General features: G+C 40.2%; 2 protein-coding genes across 4 annotated transcripts in view; one reads left to right on the top strand and one right to left on the bottom strand.

Moving 5' to 3' along the window:
- Positions 1 to 6325, top strand: part of LOC128370836 (neurobeachin-like) — a 93514-nt gene extending 87189 nt beyond the window's left edge. For all 3 annotated transcript variants that reach the window (XM_053331006.1, XM_053331005.1, XM_053331004.1), the window contains 11 exons: positions 370 to 522; positions 665 to 829; positions 1728 to 1817; positions 2668 to 2860; positions 3814 to 3885; positions 4149 to 4304; positions 4569 to 4739; positions 4916 to 5017; positions 5464 to 5660; positions 5810 to 5961; positions 6235 to 6325. In XM_053331006.1, coding sequence (XP_053186981.1) covers positions 370 to 522; positions 665 to 829; positions 1728 to 1817; positions 2668 to 2860; positions 3814 to 3885; positions 4149 to 4304; positions 4569 to 4739; positions 4916 to 5017; positions 5464 to 5660; positions 5810 to 5961; positions 6235 to 6325 — 1542 coding nt within the window. The remainder of the gene's footprint in view (positions 1 to 369; positions 523 to 664; positions 830 to 1727; positions 1818 to 2667; positions 2861 to 3813; positions 3886 to 4148; positions 4305 to 4568; positions 4740 to 4915; positions 5018 to 5463; positions 5661 to 5809; positions 5962 to 6234) is intronic.
- A 3471-nt stretch (positions 6326 to 9796) lies between these two features.
- Positions 9797 to 17135, bottom strand: LOC128371607 (serine-rich and transmembrane domain-containing protein 1). Its single transcript, XM_053331962.1, has 2 exons — positions 17057 to 17135; positions 9797 to 10235 (listed from the first exon to the last, which is right to left on the bottom strand). The coding sequence occupies exon 2, from the start codon at positions 10228 to 10230 to the stop codon at positions 9889 to 9891; it is 342 nt and encodes a 113-aa protein (XP_053187937.1). The 5' UTR covers positions 10231 to 10235; positions 17057 to 17135; the 3' UTR covers positions 9797 to 9888.
- Positions 17136 to 19270: the final 2135 nt, after the last annotated feature.

The raw sequence follows: 19270 nt of genomic DNA, 5'->3' as shown, positions 1-19270 counted from the left end.
AAATGAGCCATTGAAGTGACTAGTTACCAATAGAATCACCCTGAAATCTATCAGCATTAAGACACATAACCTAGGACACAATAGTGCAGAAAATGTTTTTTTAGGTGAAATGGCACACATTTCTATTAAAATATGTAGTCTGTGCTCTACTGGAATTTGGCTTTAGCTGTCTCCATTGGCTCTGATGGCTTAATCAAATCAAATAAAAAGGCAGTATTATTTTCAAAAAGGTTCAGTTATTTAAGGTACCCTCAATATTTTCAGCTCAAAATGAATTTCAAAAGTTGACTTTACAGATAAGAAGAAAAAGTCAATAATATATAAAAGGATAATGATTGGTGTTAAAATTAACATTGCGTTGCCCATCAGGAGCTGATCCCAGAGTTCTACTACTTGCCCGAGATGTTTGTTAACAGCAACGAGTATGAGCTGGGGTTGCGTGAGGATGGAGTTCCCGTGTGTGACGTAGAGCTTCCTGCCTGGGCGAAGAAACCTGAAGACTTTGTCCGCATTAACCGCATGGTGAGAGTTACATGTGGTCTTTGCTGAAATATAAAGAGCTAAATTGAAAACGTTTGTCTCTGCCTTTAAATTCCTTTGAGAGAGGCAAGAGATCACAATTTCTTGACCTCTTTCTCCTCTCTGCACCTGCTACTCTGTCCAGGCGCTGGAGAGCGAGTTTGTGTCATGCCAGCTTCACCAGTGGATCGATCTAATATTTGGCTACAAGCAGCGAGGGCCTGAAGCAATCCGAGGTCTCAATGTGTTCAACTTCTTGTCCTATGAGGGAGCGATCAACCTAGACATTCTAGATCCTGCGCAACGTGAGGTTGGTTTCCATGACAACACATCACTCTTGTTTGATTCACAGATTAATTAATTACAGTGCAGCCATCACTCCCCTCATGTCCCCATGCTGTGAGATGGTGAGTGCTTTCTTTAAGATCCCACTGTAGCATCAGATGGATGTAGCGCTTATAGCTCTGACATAAATAATTACTATATAGTTTCAACACACACACTTATGGCTGAGAAACGTCTTTTTAAAATGTTTCTCCTTAGAAATGGTACATATATTTAGTTCAGAAACACGGAAACAATAATGACATCACTCAGGGGGTTGTGAACTGGAGCCAGAAGTGACCATATTTGGACAAGGGGGTGAAGCTGATGCTATCACCAGCTGCTAGCTGCTAGCTTGGTCAGCACAGTGCATTTACAGTCTAATGCTTTATTATAAATAACAACAGACACTGAACAAGACTTTTTAGGTGTCCAAAATGTTACAGTTAACTTTCATGAACTGAAAACACACTGAAATAGCGACACCTAAGCCTATACTCTGGGCTCATGCCATAGTTACATTACCTGACCAACATTGTTACCAGAGTAGCAACTTGCCTATGACGGCACCCATCTGTCCCTCAGAGCGGTCACACCCTTGATTATGCATCATTTTAAGCCTTGATGATAATTACTAATGAATTCTATCAAAAATTCACCCCCAGTTCAGTTGTCACAAACAAGTAAATTAGCTGTAGACCAAAATTATTTTTGTATCAGTTTGTAAACATATTTATTCCTACTGTAAAGTTAGCCATTTTAACATGAGGGTATTGCTTTTGGAGCCAGTGAGAACTGCAGTATTTGGCACTTATACTTTGGCTTCATTTTTCAGCCCTGGAAGTTGCCATTTGAGTTAACCTAATTTGTCTTTCCAATTGTAGGTGATTGAGACCCAGATTCAACTTTGTGGACAGGTCCCCTCCCAGCTTCTGATTGAGCCACACCCACCTCGCTCCTCTGCCATGCACCTGGTAAGACTACATCAACAGACAGATCAAATACTATTTACATTTTATTTTTCACAACAGTATTCATGCATATACTTACATATGCAGAGAATTCTTCACTTAAGGCTTTTGCAAGAATCACTAAGTCAGCTGTACTCAACATCTCAGATCTCAGCTGCAGAGCCAGCAAAATATGGAACAAAAATAAGAGAAAATGTTCACCTTGGGAACATAAAGATAGTTTTATTCTTTTTGTAGACAAGTTGAGGAGTTTGAACTGATCTCCTTTTTTGAAGATGTTACATGTGACACTTTTTTGCTTTGAAACTGTATTGTGTGCATTCATTTTTCATGTTTGAACACATTTCAGCCCCACATATCAGTTCATTTTGGCCATTCCCACATACTGTAGATATAAGTGAATTCCATTTCCGAGGTGTTTGGATTCGTGAGATTTTATTACATGCAGTACAAGTGTATGTAATGGTGTTTTTTAGCCTCTCTGTCCCTCCTGCTACCCTTAGCAGAATGAGGCCATTGTGTCTCCACATCAGAGCCATCCATGTCAACCCAAACCTGTCCCAGTCCTGAACCCCGACCAATCAGTGCCTCCACCTCCTCTCCTAGGCCTAGAGCCACCCTCAGTGTGTGTACCTGCTCTGACCCTGCTCTCCCACTAATATACCTTTTCCTTTCCCTCCCCGCTCTCCCGCTTCCTTCTCTGTCCCATCTGTTCTGTCTCTCCCTCTTCCTCCGTTTTCATCCCCCCCCCCCCCTCCCTCCCTCCTTCCTCCTGACCTTCCCTCCTCGCCCTGTCCTTCTCTCTTCTCTCTTCCTTTCTGTCCCCTCTCTCTTTCTCTGTCTGTCTCACCAGTGTTTCCTTCCCCAGAGTCCTCTGATGTTTAAGGATCAGATGCAGCAGGATGTCATCATGGTGCTCAAGTTCCCCTCCAACTCCCCCGTCACACACGTTGCAGCCAACACACTCCCCCACCTCAGCATACCAGCAGCCGTCACTGTCACGTGTAGCCGGCTGTTTGCCGTCAACCGTTGGCACAACACAGTCGGTGAGTGGAATGAGTTAGCATACTGTTATTGTGATGATGTGACATTGCATCTACAGCCATTTCTGATGTAACTTGCACTCACGGCTTCCACAAAATCCCTTAAAACATAAAAATAATATCACAAAAACACTTCACTACTAACAATATACACCACAACTTTCCCCAATGCAGCACCTTTCTGAAACTGTACTGCTATAATACAGTTCATAATATGGCAGAAAGGATTAGTCAATTAATTAAATAGATCAAAATTAATCAGCAACCATTTTGATAATCAATTAGTCATTTAAGATATTTATCCAAAAAAAGAAAACGTACAATTGGTAGTTCTAGCTTGTCAAATTCAAAAATGTTTTAGTTGGTTGGTGGGACAAAAGCAATTTAGAAATATCGCTTTGAACTTGTGATTGGCATTTTTCACTATTCATTTTTTGCATTCAAGAGACTAATCAAAAATATTCGTATTAATCAGATAATGATCGAAACAAAGACTAACTGTGGGAGGCCTGTAATGTTTATAATTCCAGTGAAATGCCAGCTGAACTCGGTGGTAGTAATTAAACATTTTGTTTGTGGTTTTGTTTTGTTGCATCATATCAGTACTCTGATTTGGTCTGCACCCTGGATGTTGACATAGAAATATCTGTTAATTAAATCCTTAATTAATCTCATTAATGACCTCATTACCACAAAAAGCTAGGAGTAATTATTCGCAGTAATGTGATTATGGAGGGTCATGAGGCAGCTCAAGTGACCTTTGTTATCGATTGCTACATGGGCTCTTATGTTTTAACATAAGCCTGCATCAGAGCGATGCTGGCAGCGCTTTCATCATGGAGCACTTGACTAGGGGATTATGTAAGCAAGTGCAGTTTAGCATTCATCCTTTAATGTTTTATGATGTTTTTTTGTATGTACGACTTCCTGTAATGTTCGACCCTTAAACCTTTCAGGTCTCCGTGGAGCTCCAGGATACTCCCTAGAACAGGCTCATCATCTGCCCATTGAGATGGACCCTCTCATAGGTCAGTGCACGGAGATCTCCGCAGCAGATTTTATTGTTTTTTTTTATTTTTAGAACTTATAATAATACATGCTCCCACGTATGCTTACAAAGTTAAACTGTAGAAGGAGTTTAAATTGTGTACAACATCCCTAGCAGACATAAATAATATGACACACTGGAGATTTATGTACATATATTGCTGAGACACAGGGTCAAATCTGGGGGCATTTTTGCATTTGTATGCCCTCATTAAGCCACTAACTTCTTGATCTTCCCATCTAGCAAACAACTCAGGCATGAACAAGCGTCAGATCACTGACCTGGTAGACCAGAGTATCCAAATCAACACACACTGTTTTGTGGTTACCGCTGACAACCGCTATATCCTGGTCTGCGGCTTCTGGGACAAGAGCTTCCGTGTGTACTCCACTGAAACTGGTAGGTTTTGTTCGATTTACAAGATATGTTAAGCATTAAGTGCAGTTGAGATTTACACTTAGTTACCAAGTGATGTATTAGCCTTTTTATTTCTGTTTATGTTCTAAGTACTGGTCCAGACATTTAAACAGGTGACACTAACCTGTTTGACTAATCCTGTGAAGTTCAGTGAAGTGTATTTTTATCCTGGTTGTTAAGAAACCATGACCTTCAAAAATATAAGAGCAGGGAACATGCTGTCATCTCCCTTGTTCTTCTCCACAGGAAAGCTGACCCAGATAGTTTTTGGCCACTGGGATGTTGTGACATGTCTGGCCCGATCAGAGTCCTACATCGGAGGAGACTGCTACATCGTGTCAGGCTCCAGAGACGCCACTCTACTTCTGTGGTACTGGAGTGGACGACACCACATTATTGGGGACAACCCAAACAACAGTGAGTGATGACATGTTGTGGAACCAGCATGTGTGAACGTTTGTTTATAGTAGTATTATAGCAAGTATTTGCACTTACTGTGAGCCACTGAACACCGGTTCAGAAAGCAACACAGGTCTGGAGAATGGAACTGGAGGTTTATGGTGATGTTTCTGTTACTGTCTTTCCTCCTCCAGGTGATTATCCCGCTCCCAGGGCAGTACTGACAGGACATGACCACGAGGTGGTGTGTGTGTCTGTCTGTGCAGAACTGGGCTTGGTCATCAGTGGAGCTAAAGGTTAGTGTGTCTTCAAATGTGTGTGTGTGCCTAAGAGAGGTTTCTGTTGTCTATTTTAGATATATTTGATTATTTGGATAGTTCATATTGAATATTAAGAAAATAAATAAATCATATATTAAAATGGTAGGACCCTCAGATGTATTCTCGATTAACAATAGGCAAATTAGATTTTATTCAGTGTGGTTTGGCTATGCTCAATAGCCCTTTTCTCAGGACAGGCATTATTTCATGTTAACTATACAATAAATAGACTGTCAATAAAAAAGTTCTCACATTGGCACACATGATACATTTTTAAAACCTGAATGGATCAACAAGCCATCACTGGTCTGTCTCAAATTTTAAAACTGCAAAAACATTGTTCATCCTGGATATATTTCTGTTCTTTTACACAAAATGTGATACCATCTTCTACACTTTTCTGCTTTGGTCTTGCTCCTCAGAGGGCCCATGCCTGGTCCACACTATCACAGGAGACCTGCTTAGGGCCCTGGAGGGGCCAGAGCTGTGCCAACGGCCCCGCCTCATCTCAGTGTCTAGCGAGGGTCACTGTATCATCTACTATGAGAGAGGCCGCTTCTGCAACTTCAGCATAAATGGAAAACTGCTGGCCCAAATGGAGGTCAATGATTCCACACGGGTAAGGCTGTTTGTGATCATAGTTACTGTTTTATACTATTCTTTTTGATGAATATTTATGCATGAATACTGTACTTATTCACTCTTAAATAATACAACATACTGTTGTCTAACACACTGGAACTCTTTTTCTTTTTTCCCTCTCTCCAGGCGATACTGTTGAGTAGTGACGGACAGAACTTGGTGTCAGGAGGTGATAATGGAGTTGTTGAGGTGTGGCAGGCATGCGACTTCAAACAGCTTTACATCTACCCGGGTTGTGACGCTGGCATCCGTGCCATGGACCTCTCACATGACCAGAGGTAAACCATTCACGGTGCCACTCTGACAAACAGAAATAGGTGCAGACAGCATGACAATTTATTTATAAGAGGCCAGCCAAAAGTGGAGCTGCATTTTCTTGAGGACTACTGATGTTAGAGAAACTGGGTCACCTCTGCAGAGAATCCTGCATGATGAAATGTTGTCCCAGGCCCAGGGAAATGTGGTATGAGTAAACTGAAATGTATTTTTTATGGAGTATGTGTATAGTTGGGTATACTGATGAAGTCTATGTGTGCTCTCTCTAACCACAGGACTCTGATCACTGGCATGGCATCCGGCAGCATCGTGGCGTTCAACATAGACTTTAACCGCTGGCACTACGAACACCAGAACAGGTATTGAGGTGGATCGCGTGAGGAAGAGGAGACTGGAGAGGAGGAGAGAAGAACAAGAGGGAGAAGAGGTGATGCATTCTGCTGTGTATCTGCAACATGGGGAAACTACAGGTACCGAGAGGAAGGAAAAACAAGTACCTTACAGTACAAGGGGGAAGTTGATTTGAGGATGCGACAGCGCTGATGGAAATACTTCCTCTGTGCACATGTGTATGAACACACACGTGTGTAAACCACAGACACAAAACACCCCTGAAGATACACACCAAAACCTGCTAATAAAATAGACAGACTGCAGAATGGGGTAAAGAGCAAAGTCAAGCAGACCTTGTAGAGGTCGAACATACCCGTACCACTCACAGGTCTGGCGCAGTTGCTGTTCCTGGTACGCTTAATGCTTCACAGACAAAGAACCTATGTTTAGTTTTTCCATTTATTTCTCTTCTTTATCAGTTTCATTCTGTATTCTTTTGTTTGAGGAGAATTATTTGGGTGGAATATAAATTAAGACTCCTTCAATGTGTCTAAACTGATTAGAAATGGTCAGAAATGAACCAGCCCCACCCACTATTCAGAAACCGGTGCTATTGGCTTGATCTTAAATTTACCTTTGAAAAATTGCCTGGGGTTGTTCTTTTATTTCATTTCATTTTATTTTATTTTATTTTATTTTAACGATAATTTGTATTCTTTCTTTTACCCGCAGCAGGGTTAAATTGAATTTTAATGTAAATAAGGCTCTGCTTCCTTCAGAGTCTACACTTGTTCTTTCACTACACGAACTGCGCTTATCACCTTTAATTTATTAATGCTTTAATTTACTTGCTGTATGTAAAATATTGTGTAATAATTATTATAATGTTGACAAGACGGATGGTAATAACGGCGGTGTCAAGGATGGTGATTGTTTTGCCGGAGATGGTAACGAAAAAGAGATCTTGCCAGTGCCACCAAGGATGAAAACCACAAGACGAACATGATTTCCTTTGTATATTTGGTGATTGTTTTGTCAAATATGTACATATAGTCTTGGTTCAGGCTTGGTGGGAGACTTAATCAGCTGAATAAGACTGAAAGCGCAAAGGAAACCTTCACTTACCCACATTTGTTGATTATTTAAAAAAAGAGAATCAAATCAATGTAAAAGTTTGTTTTGTATTTGCACTTTGCACCAATCACATATCATTATTTATTAGCTTGGTTCTTTCTGGTCGGCTGCCATTTTGTTTAGGTCCATTTTCCCTCCGGGATTATTTGTGCATTGATGTTTGTATTTAAAACGTTGAGCTCATGTGTGATTATTAAGTTTTACAACCTCACAGTTGTAAGCAATATCATTGATTCTGTAGCTGATAGAGGTGGGAAGGAGGGAGGAGAGAGGATGAAATGTGAGATGTACTGTATGTGTGAAGCCATCTTGATCAAACGCGCACATGCACATACTCTATCGACAGGTTCAACTTACGTATCCAAAAAAAGGTTAAATATTTTTGGATCTATGAAACCCTAAAAACTATTGTATTCATGTTTTATTGCAAAGATGTAAAATATGACATGTGTGAGTTGAAAAAAAAATCATAAGAAAAATAAAATATGCAAAGAATTTGATGACTTGACTTTTCATTGGTCACATATTCTGTTTCACTAAAGGTTTCCTTTTTGCCTCTTGGCAATAGTGCTGCACAGAGAGAGAGTCAGACATCAGGGATGTGTTCGGAAGGAAGACCTTCCTTCCTTCCTCAATTAATTTTCATTTCAGATGTCTGTTTAATGTTAGTCTTACTCTGGAGCACTTCCTGAGACAAAATTTCCACCTTCCATTTTCAGCGCTAGTGTCCTACTTTCCATCTGTACGGTCTGATCCTGCATTGTCTTCTGTCTAAATCAAATCCAGGAAACCTTTGTGAAAAATAGTTATGAAATCTGCATTATGAAATCTGCGTGAGTCGTGTCTCTTCCAGGTATGAATTAGATTTAATTGCTTGTAAAGTCTTGAGTTTTTAACTTGTTGCTGGAAGTTCCATCACAGGATATTGATTATAGATTCAGTAATTAACTAGACTTACTTTACAGGCATTAAAAATACATGTTCAGTGTGCATGAGAGGAGGAAATTATTAGTGGCATTCATTTGTCCTTGGACAAAAAAGTTAGATTCACAAGGCACAGAGTACAGTAAATCATGCAAAGAAATGGTACATGCAAGTATAAAGGCTGGTGATGCTCAAAGAACAGAGAGATCCAAATGGCAGATTAAATAATATTAAATTCATTCATTTTAATCTTTGCATTGAGCAGTTTCTCTGTGTTTGTGTGTATGTGTGGCAAAACAACATGATCAGTAGGGTCTGCACAACTGCACAATGTTTTTTTTTTTGTTTTTTTTTTAAATATCAAACTAAAACAGCCATTGTATGACTTGTGTCAATCTTTGCAGAAAGAAACTGCTCACAATATTTAAATATAAATGTTGTATCTTGCGCCAAAACGACTATCACTGTTGCTGAAGCCTAGAATACAGACAAAGCAGACAGCTGCACAGGGTTCTCATGCTTCAATCACTATGGAGACTGTGATAAGACTCCATATGAGCTGACAAGCAAGAGAGGGTAATCCGTTACGCCAGCAGACCTGTCTATCCAGATGAGAATTTCATCGTGTAGTTTGTGTCACTTTTGACCTGGAGTGTCTGTAGCTGCAGACAGAAGCTGCCTTCCTGTCAAGAAAAAATACAACCTCCTTGTCTCTTTCTCATTTTTCACCTTCACATCCACAACAGAATGCCCGTCATCCACTTGTGTGCAAATTCAGCCCCAGACTTTGAGGAGTCAAGAAGCATAGTTTTTGAGGTGTCTTATCGTTCATGGTATAAGAGAGCCCCTCAAAGTCTTAGTGAGACGAAGCATGCATTTCTGCACAAAGTTCTTCAATGCTATTTTTAATATTTATTTGCAGTGTAGTCTACAGTTATTATAACACATAATGTACAAACCATCACTCATTTGTTCAACAGTAAATATGAAATGTACAGTACAAGAAATGAATTTACAAAAAAGAGGAGGAAAGATAATAGTTTCTCATTATGCATTTTCCTGTAGAAGGAAGGCAGTTTCTCAGGTTAATTTGTCTTCATCATTGAAATGAGGTTAGGAAGGGCTCAGTCACTTTCACCCCTCAAGACCTCTTCATCACATAGTGAGCTGCATTTTCCTTGTGCCTTCGTAAATTGCATGGACACACCTGACTCGCTGGGCCACCAGGATTAGAATATGCATGCATGGAGAGTCATGCCACTCTATCTCAGCTCCTATGTGGCTGATGATGTGTTTTTGTGTTTGTATATCACAGTGAAGAGGTGCTGGACCTCTTTGTGTTACTTTGTATTACTTTGTGTGTGTGTGTGTGTGTGTGTCTGTGTGTGCTTGCCTGTTGTTTGCATGTGCTGTAAGCATGCACGCATAAGGAAATGCACATGAACATACAGTCAAAAGTTTGGATACACATTCCTTTAACTTAGAACGTGTGTCCAAACCTTTGACTCGTACTGTATGTGTGTATGTGTCTCCATCCCTCAGGTGGACAGTGAGGAGATGGTGGACCTCTGAGACGAGATGCTACAGATCTCCATGTTGGTGAAAGAGCTCCCTCCTTCACTGCTGCAGTCAGGGACTGAGGAAGAGGATGAGATGATGTTCTTCAGCCTGTGGAGGGAGATGATGAGCAGTGTCAGCAGGAATGCCAGCAGACTGAGGAAGAGCCATACGTAAACATAAACATTTCCCTGCCGTCCTGGTGATGAGGCGGCCGCCGATGTTGAAGCAGAGGTTGGGAAGAAACGAAGGAAGGTCCCATTGTCAATTGGAGAGTTTCCAGTCTCATTGTGGTCCACCAGTGGGATGTCCATCCCTGACATCCTGGCTGTCGTATAGTATGGGGTTTGCAAAAAAAGAAAAAGAAAGATGAGTGAGGTTTATTGTAAAACAACAGAGACACACTTAACGTCAATATTCATTATTTAAAAGGCCTGCTGCAGAAATTCTCTTTTGTGTGCTGGAGCTGCCAGGGATTTAGCATCTCCCTCCAGGACACTTCAGCATGGCAGATGCTTGCTGACACAAGAGCTTTCACCCACATCCTCAGAGAACCTCTAAACAGCTTTGGCTAAGTTTAAAAGGAAGACAGACAGCAATTCTGATTCAGTGCCAAACATGTACTGTATTTCAAGTGCCCCAGAAACAGACTTCTCATCACATGATGGTTTCAAATAATAATCATGTTTTTATCCTTCTTGGAGCACCAGTTAGAGAGTTCATTAAGACTGCAACCCACGAAATTGACTTACAAGGACTCAACTATTATTGACAAAAATATATTAAAATGCCTAACCTTACCCGCTTGGCATTTCAAAGACAAATAATTGCCTGAAAACTCTGGGTTTTCGGGGGGATTAAACAGATTATAATGTATGAAATGCTCATAGTTGTGTAATACACGATGTAAGACAAAATATAAAATGGTAAATTTAAAGAGAGTGTAAAGTGAATTCAGACATTTTCTTCTGAACACATTAAATAGGTCATAAATGTATTTCTAAAAAAGGTGTAAAAAGCATTTCAACCATTTAGATTTGAATTGTGGAGCTAGGCTTCACAAACTGTGTTTCAAGATGTCTGTGTTCAGGATTTAGTGGGCGGGTCTGAAAATCACTGCCGCGTTCCCGCCCCTGCTGCTGTAGAGGTATAAATACATTCAGCACACTACTACTACTACAGTCTAAAGTTAGCCAGTTAGCTGAGTTAGCCAACGAGCTAGCAGCTGAGTTAGCAGCAGAATGCACTAGACATAGAGTCCATGTTCCTGGTAGAGGTGGTGATTTTGATTGACAGGTGACAATTGGTAGGGGGAGCGAACTCGGCGGGCACTTGGGAGCAGAGAAAGAGACTGAGTTTTACACAACTTTGAAGCCTAATTTCATATATTTGGTGATTTTCTTAATCATTCAAAGTTGGCAGGGTGGTTAACAACCCATTTTTCTGTGGTATGTCAAACTCAGAACACATAGGCCTCATTCTTACTTTACATGGACTTTAACTTCAATCTTGTTGACTTTATAATTGAATGTTGATGTTACAGCATAGTGTAATTGACTCACTAAAATGTATTGCTGTGAGAAAATATGTAATGTTTAAGGATTCATTTATGGTTAATAATAAAAAATATTAAAAAATCCAATGGATCTGATGTTATTAAACTCACTGACTAGACTGCAGGGGACAGCAGGGGGAGTGCTTGTCCCACTGAATGCCTGTCAGGCTTGGTGCCTGAAGCTGGGAAGGCTCATAAACGAAGGCATCCTTATCTGATGAAATTAAACTCCTCATAATCAGCTATCACAAAGACAGCTGAGAACCAACCCTCCTCCACTGTATATTAATACTGCTAATAACGCTGCAAACCAAATTACCACAAGGCACAAAACTGACCGGAAGGCTGTTATGCAGACAGGTTCAGTCTTTGTGTTGGTGAGGGAGTAAGTAAAAATGAGAGCAAGGCTGTTTTGTATTTGGGTTAGGCCAGCCTTGTGTCTCGACTTGATATATGACAGTGAAGAAAGACTTCAAAGGGAGGAATAATTGACCATGACCAGAATGAAAGCAAGAGGTCAGCACACACACTCTTCATCTCACAGTGGTGTGTGCCCATTTCTGTCTTATCTGCCAGCCCCTCCTCCTCCTTTCTTTCTATTTCATGCTTGTGTATTTCTTCATACACCACATGTGTGCTTGGCCATTTGCATTATATTCAAGGGAGTAGAGAAAATTACAGCACATCCATCATATATATTATTATTTATAGTATAAAACTCTCATTTCCCTTCTCTTTCTGGATGTTACAGTTAACAAGAACTTCACTCTCTTTAATTTACAGCAATACATTACCTTCAGGGAGATACACGGCATACAATAATGAGGAGAGAAGACTTCAACTTGCTCCTCTCTTTCTGTCATTGCATACACTCTTGCCCTGACTCTGTTTTCTTTATCAAACACTCCCAGTGGTCATGCCAGCCCAATGAAAAACTGTCTTGCCACTGTTGATTTATACTGTCTGTTTCTCTCCTGCAACTTTTCTCAAGTCTCTTGAGTTGAAGAATTGATATTCACTGCACAGACATTGCCGTTCCCTCACACTGCTGTCTCTAACAATTTATCTTTCCTGTTTTCAATGTGGTCCTTCCTTCCTCCCTGAAATGATTTGATCATCTGGATCTAAGGTGTATTAGCAAACTTTTCATGAAGAATTTCAATCACTGATGGTGAAAACCACATCTACCCACCTCAAGTCATTTCAGCTCAAAATGTGTCAATCATTCTGAAACGTCCTTGAACATGACACTGAACCTTTACCTGCTTGCTCATCTTACATCACTGCTCTACTTTTCCCTCTGCTCATCCGCTCTGCTACCTTTTTCTCATCTTATCCACTCTCCCTCTCCTCTCATTCCCTCCTACTCTTTCCTGCTCTGTATAGGTTGCTGTCGTTAATGATATGTTGTTTTGAAATCTGTGATCAAGCTTGTTCATTGTGAGCTGAAGTGGCTGATAATTGTGCCTAATGATGCTTTTTGTATCCAGGCAACAAGGTACGTTTGGTTCTTTTTCAAGCTAATCTACTTTAAGAGGGCAGGCCATGCAGTCCTGCTGAGGCTGAGGAGGTCAGACATACTCATGCACACATACACAAACACACATGGGCACACAAATACACACACACACAAACATGTCCACCCACATACTGTATAATAAATACCAGTAGTTCATCTTATAGTTAAAGCTTAGAACATCAAGGCTGATTGGAAAAATGGTCATCTTTAACGAAGAAAATGATATAAAGTATATAGCTTATTAGTAGTTTATTCCTGCTTCTAAATGGTCAGAAAGCTTCATTCTGTTTTCTGTTGAGCAGCAAAACCACAGTTCATTTGCATAACTTTACAGTAACAGGGTTTCCATCCATGGTTGACAGTTTCAAGCCTGTTTCATCTGCTATGTTGCACCTGTGACCACGGCCAACAGTGATACCATGATGTACTGATGCACCCTGGATGTGCACATTGTTTCAGCAAAATGAGAGGTTACACTGCATCCACTGGATTCAATAAAAAACAACAAAAGGTGTATAGTTACTTTTTAAATTATATTTTCCCAGCTGTTGATTTCCCCTGGATCTTTTCTCCAAGATATCAACTTCTTTCATTTTTTTCTGAAGGACTTCGGACAATCCTCCCTTATGCTCCTCATTCTGCTCATCTTCAGTTTCTGTGCTGCTTCTCTCCCCATCCCAAAGCTCGTCTTTGGCCAGGTCCTTGATCAGCTTAGCCAGAACCTCTCACATTTTTGTTCTAAGACTGAGAGAATAACAGTCTGGCTATTGAAAAATAACTGATTTCATTTCATTTTTGGGCTGCTTTTGCCTCATCTGCTCTTTAGACTCTGTAATTAATGACAACTTCAGCCAGTGTTCAGTTAGGGGTCCAAAAAACTTCTAAGAGGATAATGCGTTTCAGAGATCTACACAAATGACGCACTATTTCTGTTTGGTAAAGAAGTCTTGTTTAATCTCACTCAGATGTGATTGAGGCTGCTCTTCTGAAAGCATGAAATTAATGGCTTCTCTGTTAAACTGCCAGACCTGGATAAAGGAATGTAGCCGCTCCTCTCGGGGCTATGTGGAGTTTAACCACTGACACTGTTCTGCCTTTCAGTCTCCTCATTCACCCTTCACCTCTTGAGTTTCCCACTATCAATAGTGTCATGCAGAGGTGCCCTTCCTTTTCACTCTCAGCCATGACCTTTTTTTCTCTGATTATCTTTGTCAGCTTTTTCAGTGTCAGCCTTGCCCCCTCAGCTATGTCAAGAGCTTTTAATATATTCTTTATAGCCCTGGCTATCTCCACCACACACTCTTTATTCCAGGCCACCTTGAGCAAATTTTTCTTCATGACTTCCATAGCTTTCCTCTCTCCCTGCTCCACCTTTGCTTGTGTCTCTACTTCAGCATGTGTTTTGTCCATCACTAGTCTGTGTAGTATCTATAGGCAGTGAGCCTTGAAGCCCACCATTTGTTGTGATCAGTCTCCTTCTTGAACTGAACGATCTCTGCAAGTCACTCCTCAAACAAGCAGAAGAGGCTCTGCTGTTGGCGAATGTTTAGCCAGACTTCCTCCTGAGCTACTTTACTGAGTAGTTTCCTCTGCTCCACTTTTTCCAATTTGTTCCTCAACCTCCATACATTGTTTATTTTTACCTTTTTTTTCTTATCTTACATTTATTATCCACAAAGATGGCTTGTGCTCAAGTTCACACAGTTTTTATTGCACAATGTGTATTTATATAAGGTTTTTGTGAACTGTGTATTTTGATTTGCATATTGGGTTTTAATACTGCATTGTTGAGGGACTGAGTTCCAAAGTTTTTCACTTGTTTCTGCATGTCATGCACATTTGTAATGATAAAATTAGTTTTATTCACTTTTACAAGTGTAAAATGAAATGATATTCAGCTATAATAATACCTGTGTAATGTAACCAGAAAACAAAGCAAATGCTTGTTTTTATAAATGTCCTTATATTTTGTACAGCTAAAACACATTGAAGCTATTCATTTACACATATTCTGTGTGTAGATTGATGTGAGTGTGGCTTTATGTCTCAACATGTATAATTTTTGCACTGTGAGACTGGGATTCACAGTGATTTGTCCAGTCACTGGCCAAACATAGACATCCTTGGATTCTACTGTTTTTTTGCCCTTAATATTTCTAGATTGTTTATAGTCTGCACATGCATATATTTACTAAGACCCAAACTTCCCTGAGCAACACATTCCCTTCAGTTCTGGTATTAGCATGAATAATGGACAACAGCCATGTGTGGCAAAATGTCATGGCATTTGGGCCATATTCATTTGTGTGTGTGTGTGTGTGTGTGTGTGTGTGTGTGTGTGTGTGTGTGCGCGCGCGCGCGTGCGTGTGTGCATGCGTGTGTGTATACATTTTTCATATTGTAGCCTATTCATCTCACATACTTGAACAGACAAAGACATGTTGAGCTAAATTCCAAGGATATTCAGTCACATATATTCCCATATGCGTTACAACTGGGATTTTCACACATGCATGTACACAAGCATGTACAATTCAAGCTCAAACAACAGTCTTCTATGTGATAAAAGTATCCTGAATTTGGAATGTATTAAGTATCTCATATTCTGAGCCAGATCAGCTGAAAAGATCAGTTGAGCTGCGGCTCAACTGCATGAATTCCAATTGCCTCTGTAGCCCTGAATACTGCAGATAACCCATGCTTGGGTCAGATATATGCAGGAATGATGAAAGAATGGAGAAAGTGATCTTTCAATAGGTTTCAGAAGCTCTTAACCAGTTTACCAATTTCTTAGCCAGACACCAAATATTTCACAGTAGTAACTCCAATTTGGTTTGTTGAAGTATTTATTTTAAAATTTCAAAGATTGTGTGCAAATAATGTATTGCAATAAATTGTGAAAAGAGGAAAATTAGGAAAAGAGGTGGAATTTCAATGAGCGCACAGCATAATAATCTAATGTTTTTATTCATTTCTTTTCAATTTGAATGACAAAATCCTACAGGACACCTGAGTGCACTCGAAGCCAAACCAGGGGTCGAGCACCACTGTTCACCTGATATCTGATTCTCTCAGATATTAAATACATGAAAGTAAGGATTTTAAAAGGCCAAATTGGAAGAGAGAGAGATCTGAAAAGTATTACAAGGCGCTTGTTATAACTGACAAAAAGGTAACTTAAGTTAAAAACCCGAGCAGACAGTAAGGAATACTGATCAAGATGACTAGAAGAATTAAAGATTTTTTGGTCAGTGTCCAGTTCAGATAATGAGCTCTTTTGCTTTGATGTCTGAGTTTTTCTGTGTGGGTACGTGCATGCTTGCATGTGTTTTTTTTGTGTGTGTGTGTGTGTGTGTGTGTGTGTGTGTGTGTGTGTGTGTGTGTGTGTGTGTGTGTGTGTGGCTGTGGCTGTTAGTTCATCCCTATGGTGAAATTCTCAAATCTGTTAATTACTCCTGATACATCTGAGTGCAGTTGCCAATGAATTTGATCCGGACTCTGTGTCTGTGCAGCTCATTTTCGGTCAGAGTGTATTGTGAAGAAAACGGTGAGTCATGCTTCATTTTAAGCACAAACAAACCCTGGCCCTGTTCTCACTTCCCTCAAAAGACACTTTTATGTCCTCTCGCTTTTCCTCTGAATCTGGGGGATACAATTGCTCCACTCATTACTCACTCCTTCCCTCTTTTTTCTCAACTGCAACTTAGGATGCCCGCTCATTTAGCAACTTGGTATGAGCTGGATACACAAGTCTGACATGTATTTTCATCCCCCTACCATATTTACTGCATGTTGACAAGTCTCAAGGAACATATGTCTTTCTCTTGCTTTATTTTACAATTTCATCTCACCTTTCTTTCTCTCATTCCATCCTTACAATTGCTCTGCAGGCACCAATAGAGCAGTGAATAAAGTTGCCAGCTACTGAAAGGAAGTGAATAGTCCTTGTTTTCAGAAAGAATACCCTCACACAGCTCAGATTAACATTTGCCCTCACTCTGTCTCCCTTAAAAAAATAATTTTATAAAAAGGAGCCTGAAGCATTAAACTGTTGAAAACAAGAACAGTTACAGACCTTTTTATGTGTGAGGCAGCTGCTCCTCTCCTGCGTTCACGTCGTGCAGAAATCCATCCCGTTGTATTTGGTCTTTCAGCCGAGCAAACCAGATCTGTTGCCCCTGAGATCTTCCCTGTCCGCTCTCTCTCTCTCTCTCTCTCTCTCTCTCTCTCTCTCTCTCTCTCTCTCTCTCTCTCTCTCTGTCTCGCTCGCTCATTCTTTCTCCTGTCTGTCACTCAGCATGGCACACACACACACAACACAGGCACTACAGCTGGAGTAGACATTGTCAGATGTGGATCTTTCCTGTGAATGGGCTCACATTCAAAAGGGAACACACACACACACACACAGATAGCGAGAGACACAGACACAGATAGAGAGAGAGAGAGACACACACACACACACAAATACACAAGGCCTGTAACTGAAAGACTAGATAATGAATGATTTTTTGTGAAGTAGTGAAGAGGAAAAAAGAGAAAGCAGTTCACTCTAACCCTTTCCCACTTTTCTCTCATCGTTGCTCATCACCTTTCAATAATGATCACATCAACAGTAACACTTAGTCTTCTTTTTCTGATACACTAATTTCACTGTAGTGAGTGGTTCAATATGTTGTTCAATATGTAGTTAACACATGCAGACAAATAGCTCAATCTACAGACGTTCAGTCAGATAAATGGTTTGATAAATTAACCAATAAATCACTATTTGTCATTATGTACGCACCCTCCCACACACCCCACGAAATCAACCCCTTTGCTTCTCTCCTGTTTTGTGTGAGGGACTTGGCCTCACTCTCTGCTCTCTGCAAACTGCGTCAGCAGGCAGTATCCAGTGGTGAGCAATAACGTGCTGCCATTGTGCTGGCAAAGCTGAGCTGCTCAGATGAGACCCCAAACCGGCAGATAAATGAGAAAGGGCGGCTCAAGAAGAAAGACACAGCCTTTAACACCTCTCAATTTCTCTGTGCAGCTCTCCTCGCCTCTCTTCATCTCAAAGCTCTTATCTTCCTTCTTTTTCTCTCCTTCTGATCCGCTCTCCAAACTGCATTTCTGCTAACAGCAGCTTGGCACAAATGTTATGTTAAAGTACACAAAGCTCATTATAGGAACTGAACGTTTACTTAGAGAAGGCTACTTACACATGAGACAACAATATTTCCTACTAAATGTTTTGTATATTTTTTGGGGGGGGAACGGTATCTGAAATTCATCAGTCAACATAAAAAGAGATGAGACTATTCTCAAAAGCTCCCAAAAACAGTGACTCAACATTTTGCTCTCATCATTAAAGCGTCAGTTTACTCAAATTACGAAACAACAACAACAAGAGAGCCAGGAAAAATACGTTTTCTCACTCACATCTGGTGATATCCAACCATGCAGATACTACAGATATGCTGTCGATAGATTTTATTATTTTGTTGATAAAAAGTAATTTCAGTTGAGAAAATGATACCTTTTTTTTGTAATTTGGGTGTACCAATCCTTTAAAGTGCAATGTTTGTAAGAGTACATAGTAGTTTTGAAATGAAACACACACTTATTTTGACAAATAATGTTTACTCCGCTGTGATCTAAAGTAAAAATGTATCTGATTCTATGAGCTTGTTAGAACCTTAATTGTCTTCATGAAGGTGTTAATTGTATGGAAGATGACACCTGTCCTTGATCTGTGAAGGGGAAAAAGGCGCCTCCTCCTCCACAGATGCTTCTATATTCTGCCATCTGCCCGCTGACACAGGCACTAGGGGGAAATAGCAGCAGCGGAGAACAGAGAGAGAAGAGATGAGAGGAAGATGACTTAATTTCACATCCAAATCCAGCTTTCACTGACATCACATGGCTGGTATTCATGTGTACTTCAGACAAAAAATTTTGACGGCTGTGAAGAATTTGGGATTCATGTGACGAGCATATATCCATTTCTGAATATTTACTTGATCTGAATAATCCAAATTTAAAAAATGTTGATGAATATTTTAATGAGATGATGTAGGCAGTTTCATTAGTGTTGACTGTGGTGAGAAAGAAACCAAGGACAGTGGAAAACAATATTGCATGTCATTTAATCCTTCCTCTAATCTACACTCTAATAATCCCACTCTGTGAGACAATTTCTGAACAAATCACACAATACGTCACACTCACATGATTCCTTATTGTCCAAAAGAGGAAATATGTTTGTCAAAGATAAGTATGGCTGTGTGCGTGCATGTGGTTGTCT

The sequence above is a fragment of the Scomber japonicus genome, chromosome 13 (genome assembly GCF_027409825.1).
Source record: "Scomber japonicus isolate fScoJap1 chromosome 13, fScoJap1.pri, whole genome shotgun sequence".
NCBI lineage: Eukaryota > Metazoa > Chordata > Actinopteri > Scombriformes > Scombridae > Scomber > Scomber japonicus.
Note: the sequence above shows the minus strand (reverse complement) of the source record. Positions and strands in the feature narration are given on the sequence as shown.

Excerpts from the sequence above, each read along its gene's own strand:
- LOC128371607 (XM_053331962.1), bottom strand. The coding sequence starts at position 10,230 with ATGTCAGGGATGGACATCCCACTGGTGGACCACAATGAGACTGGAAAC.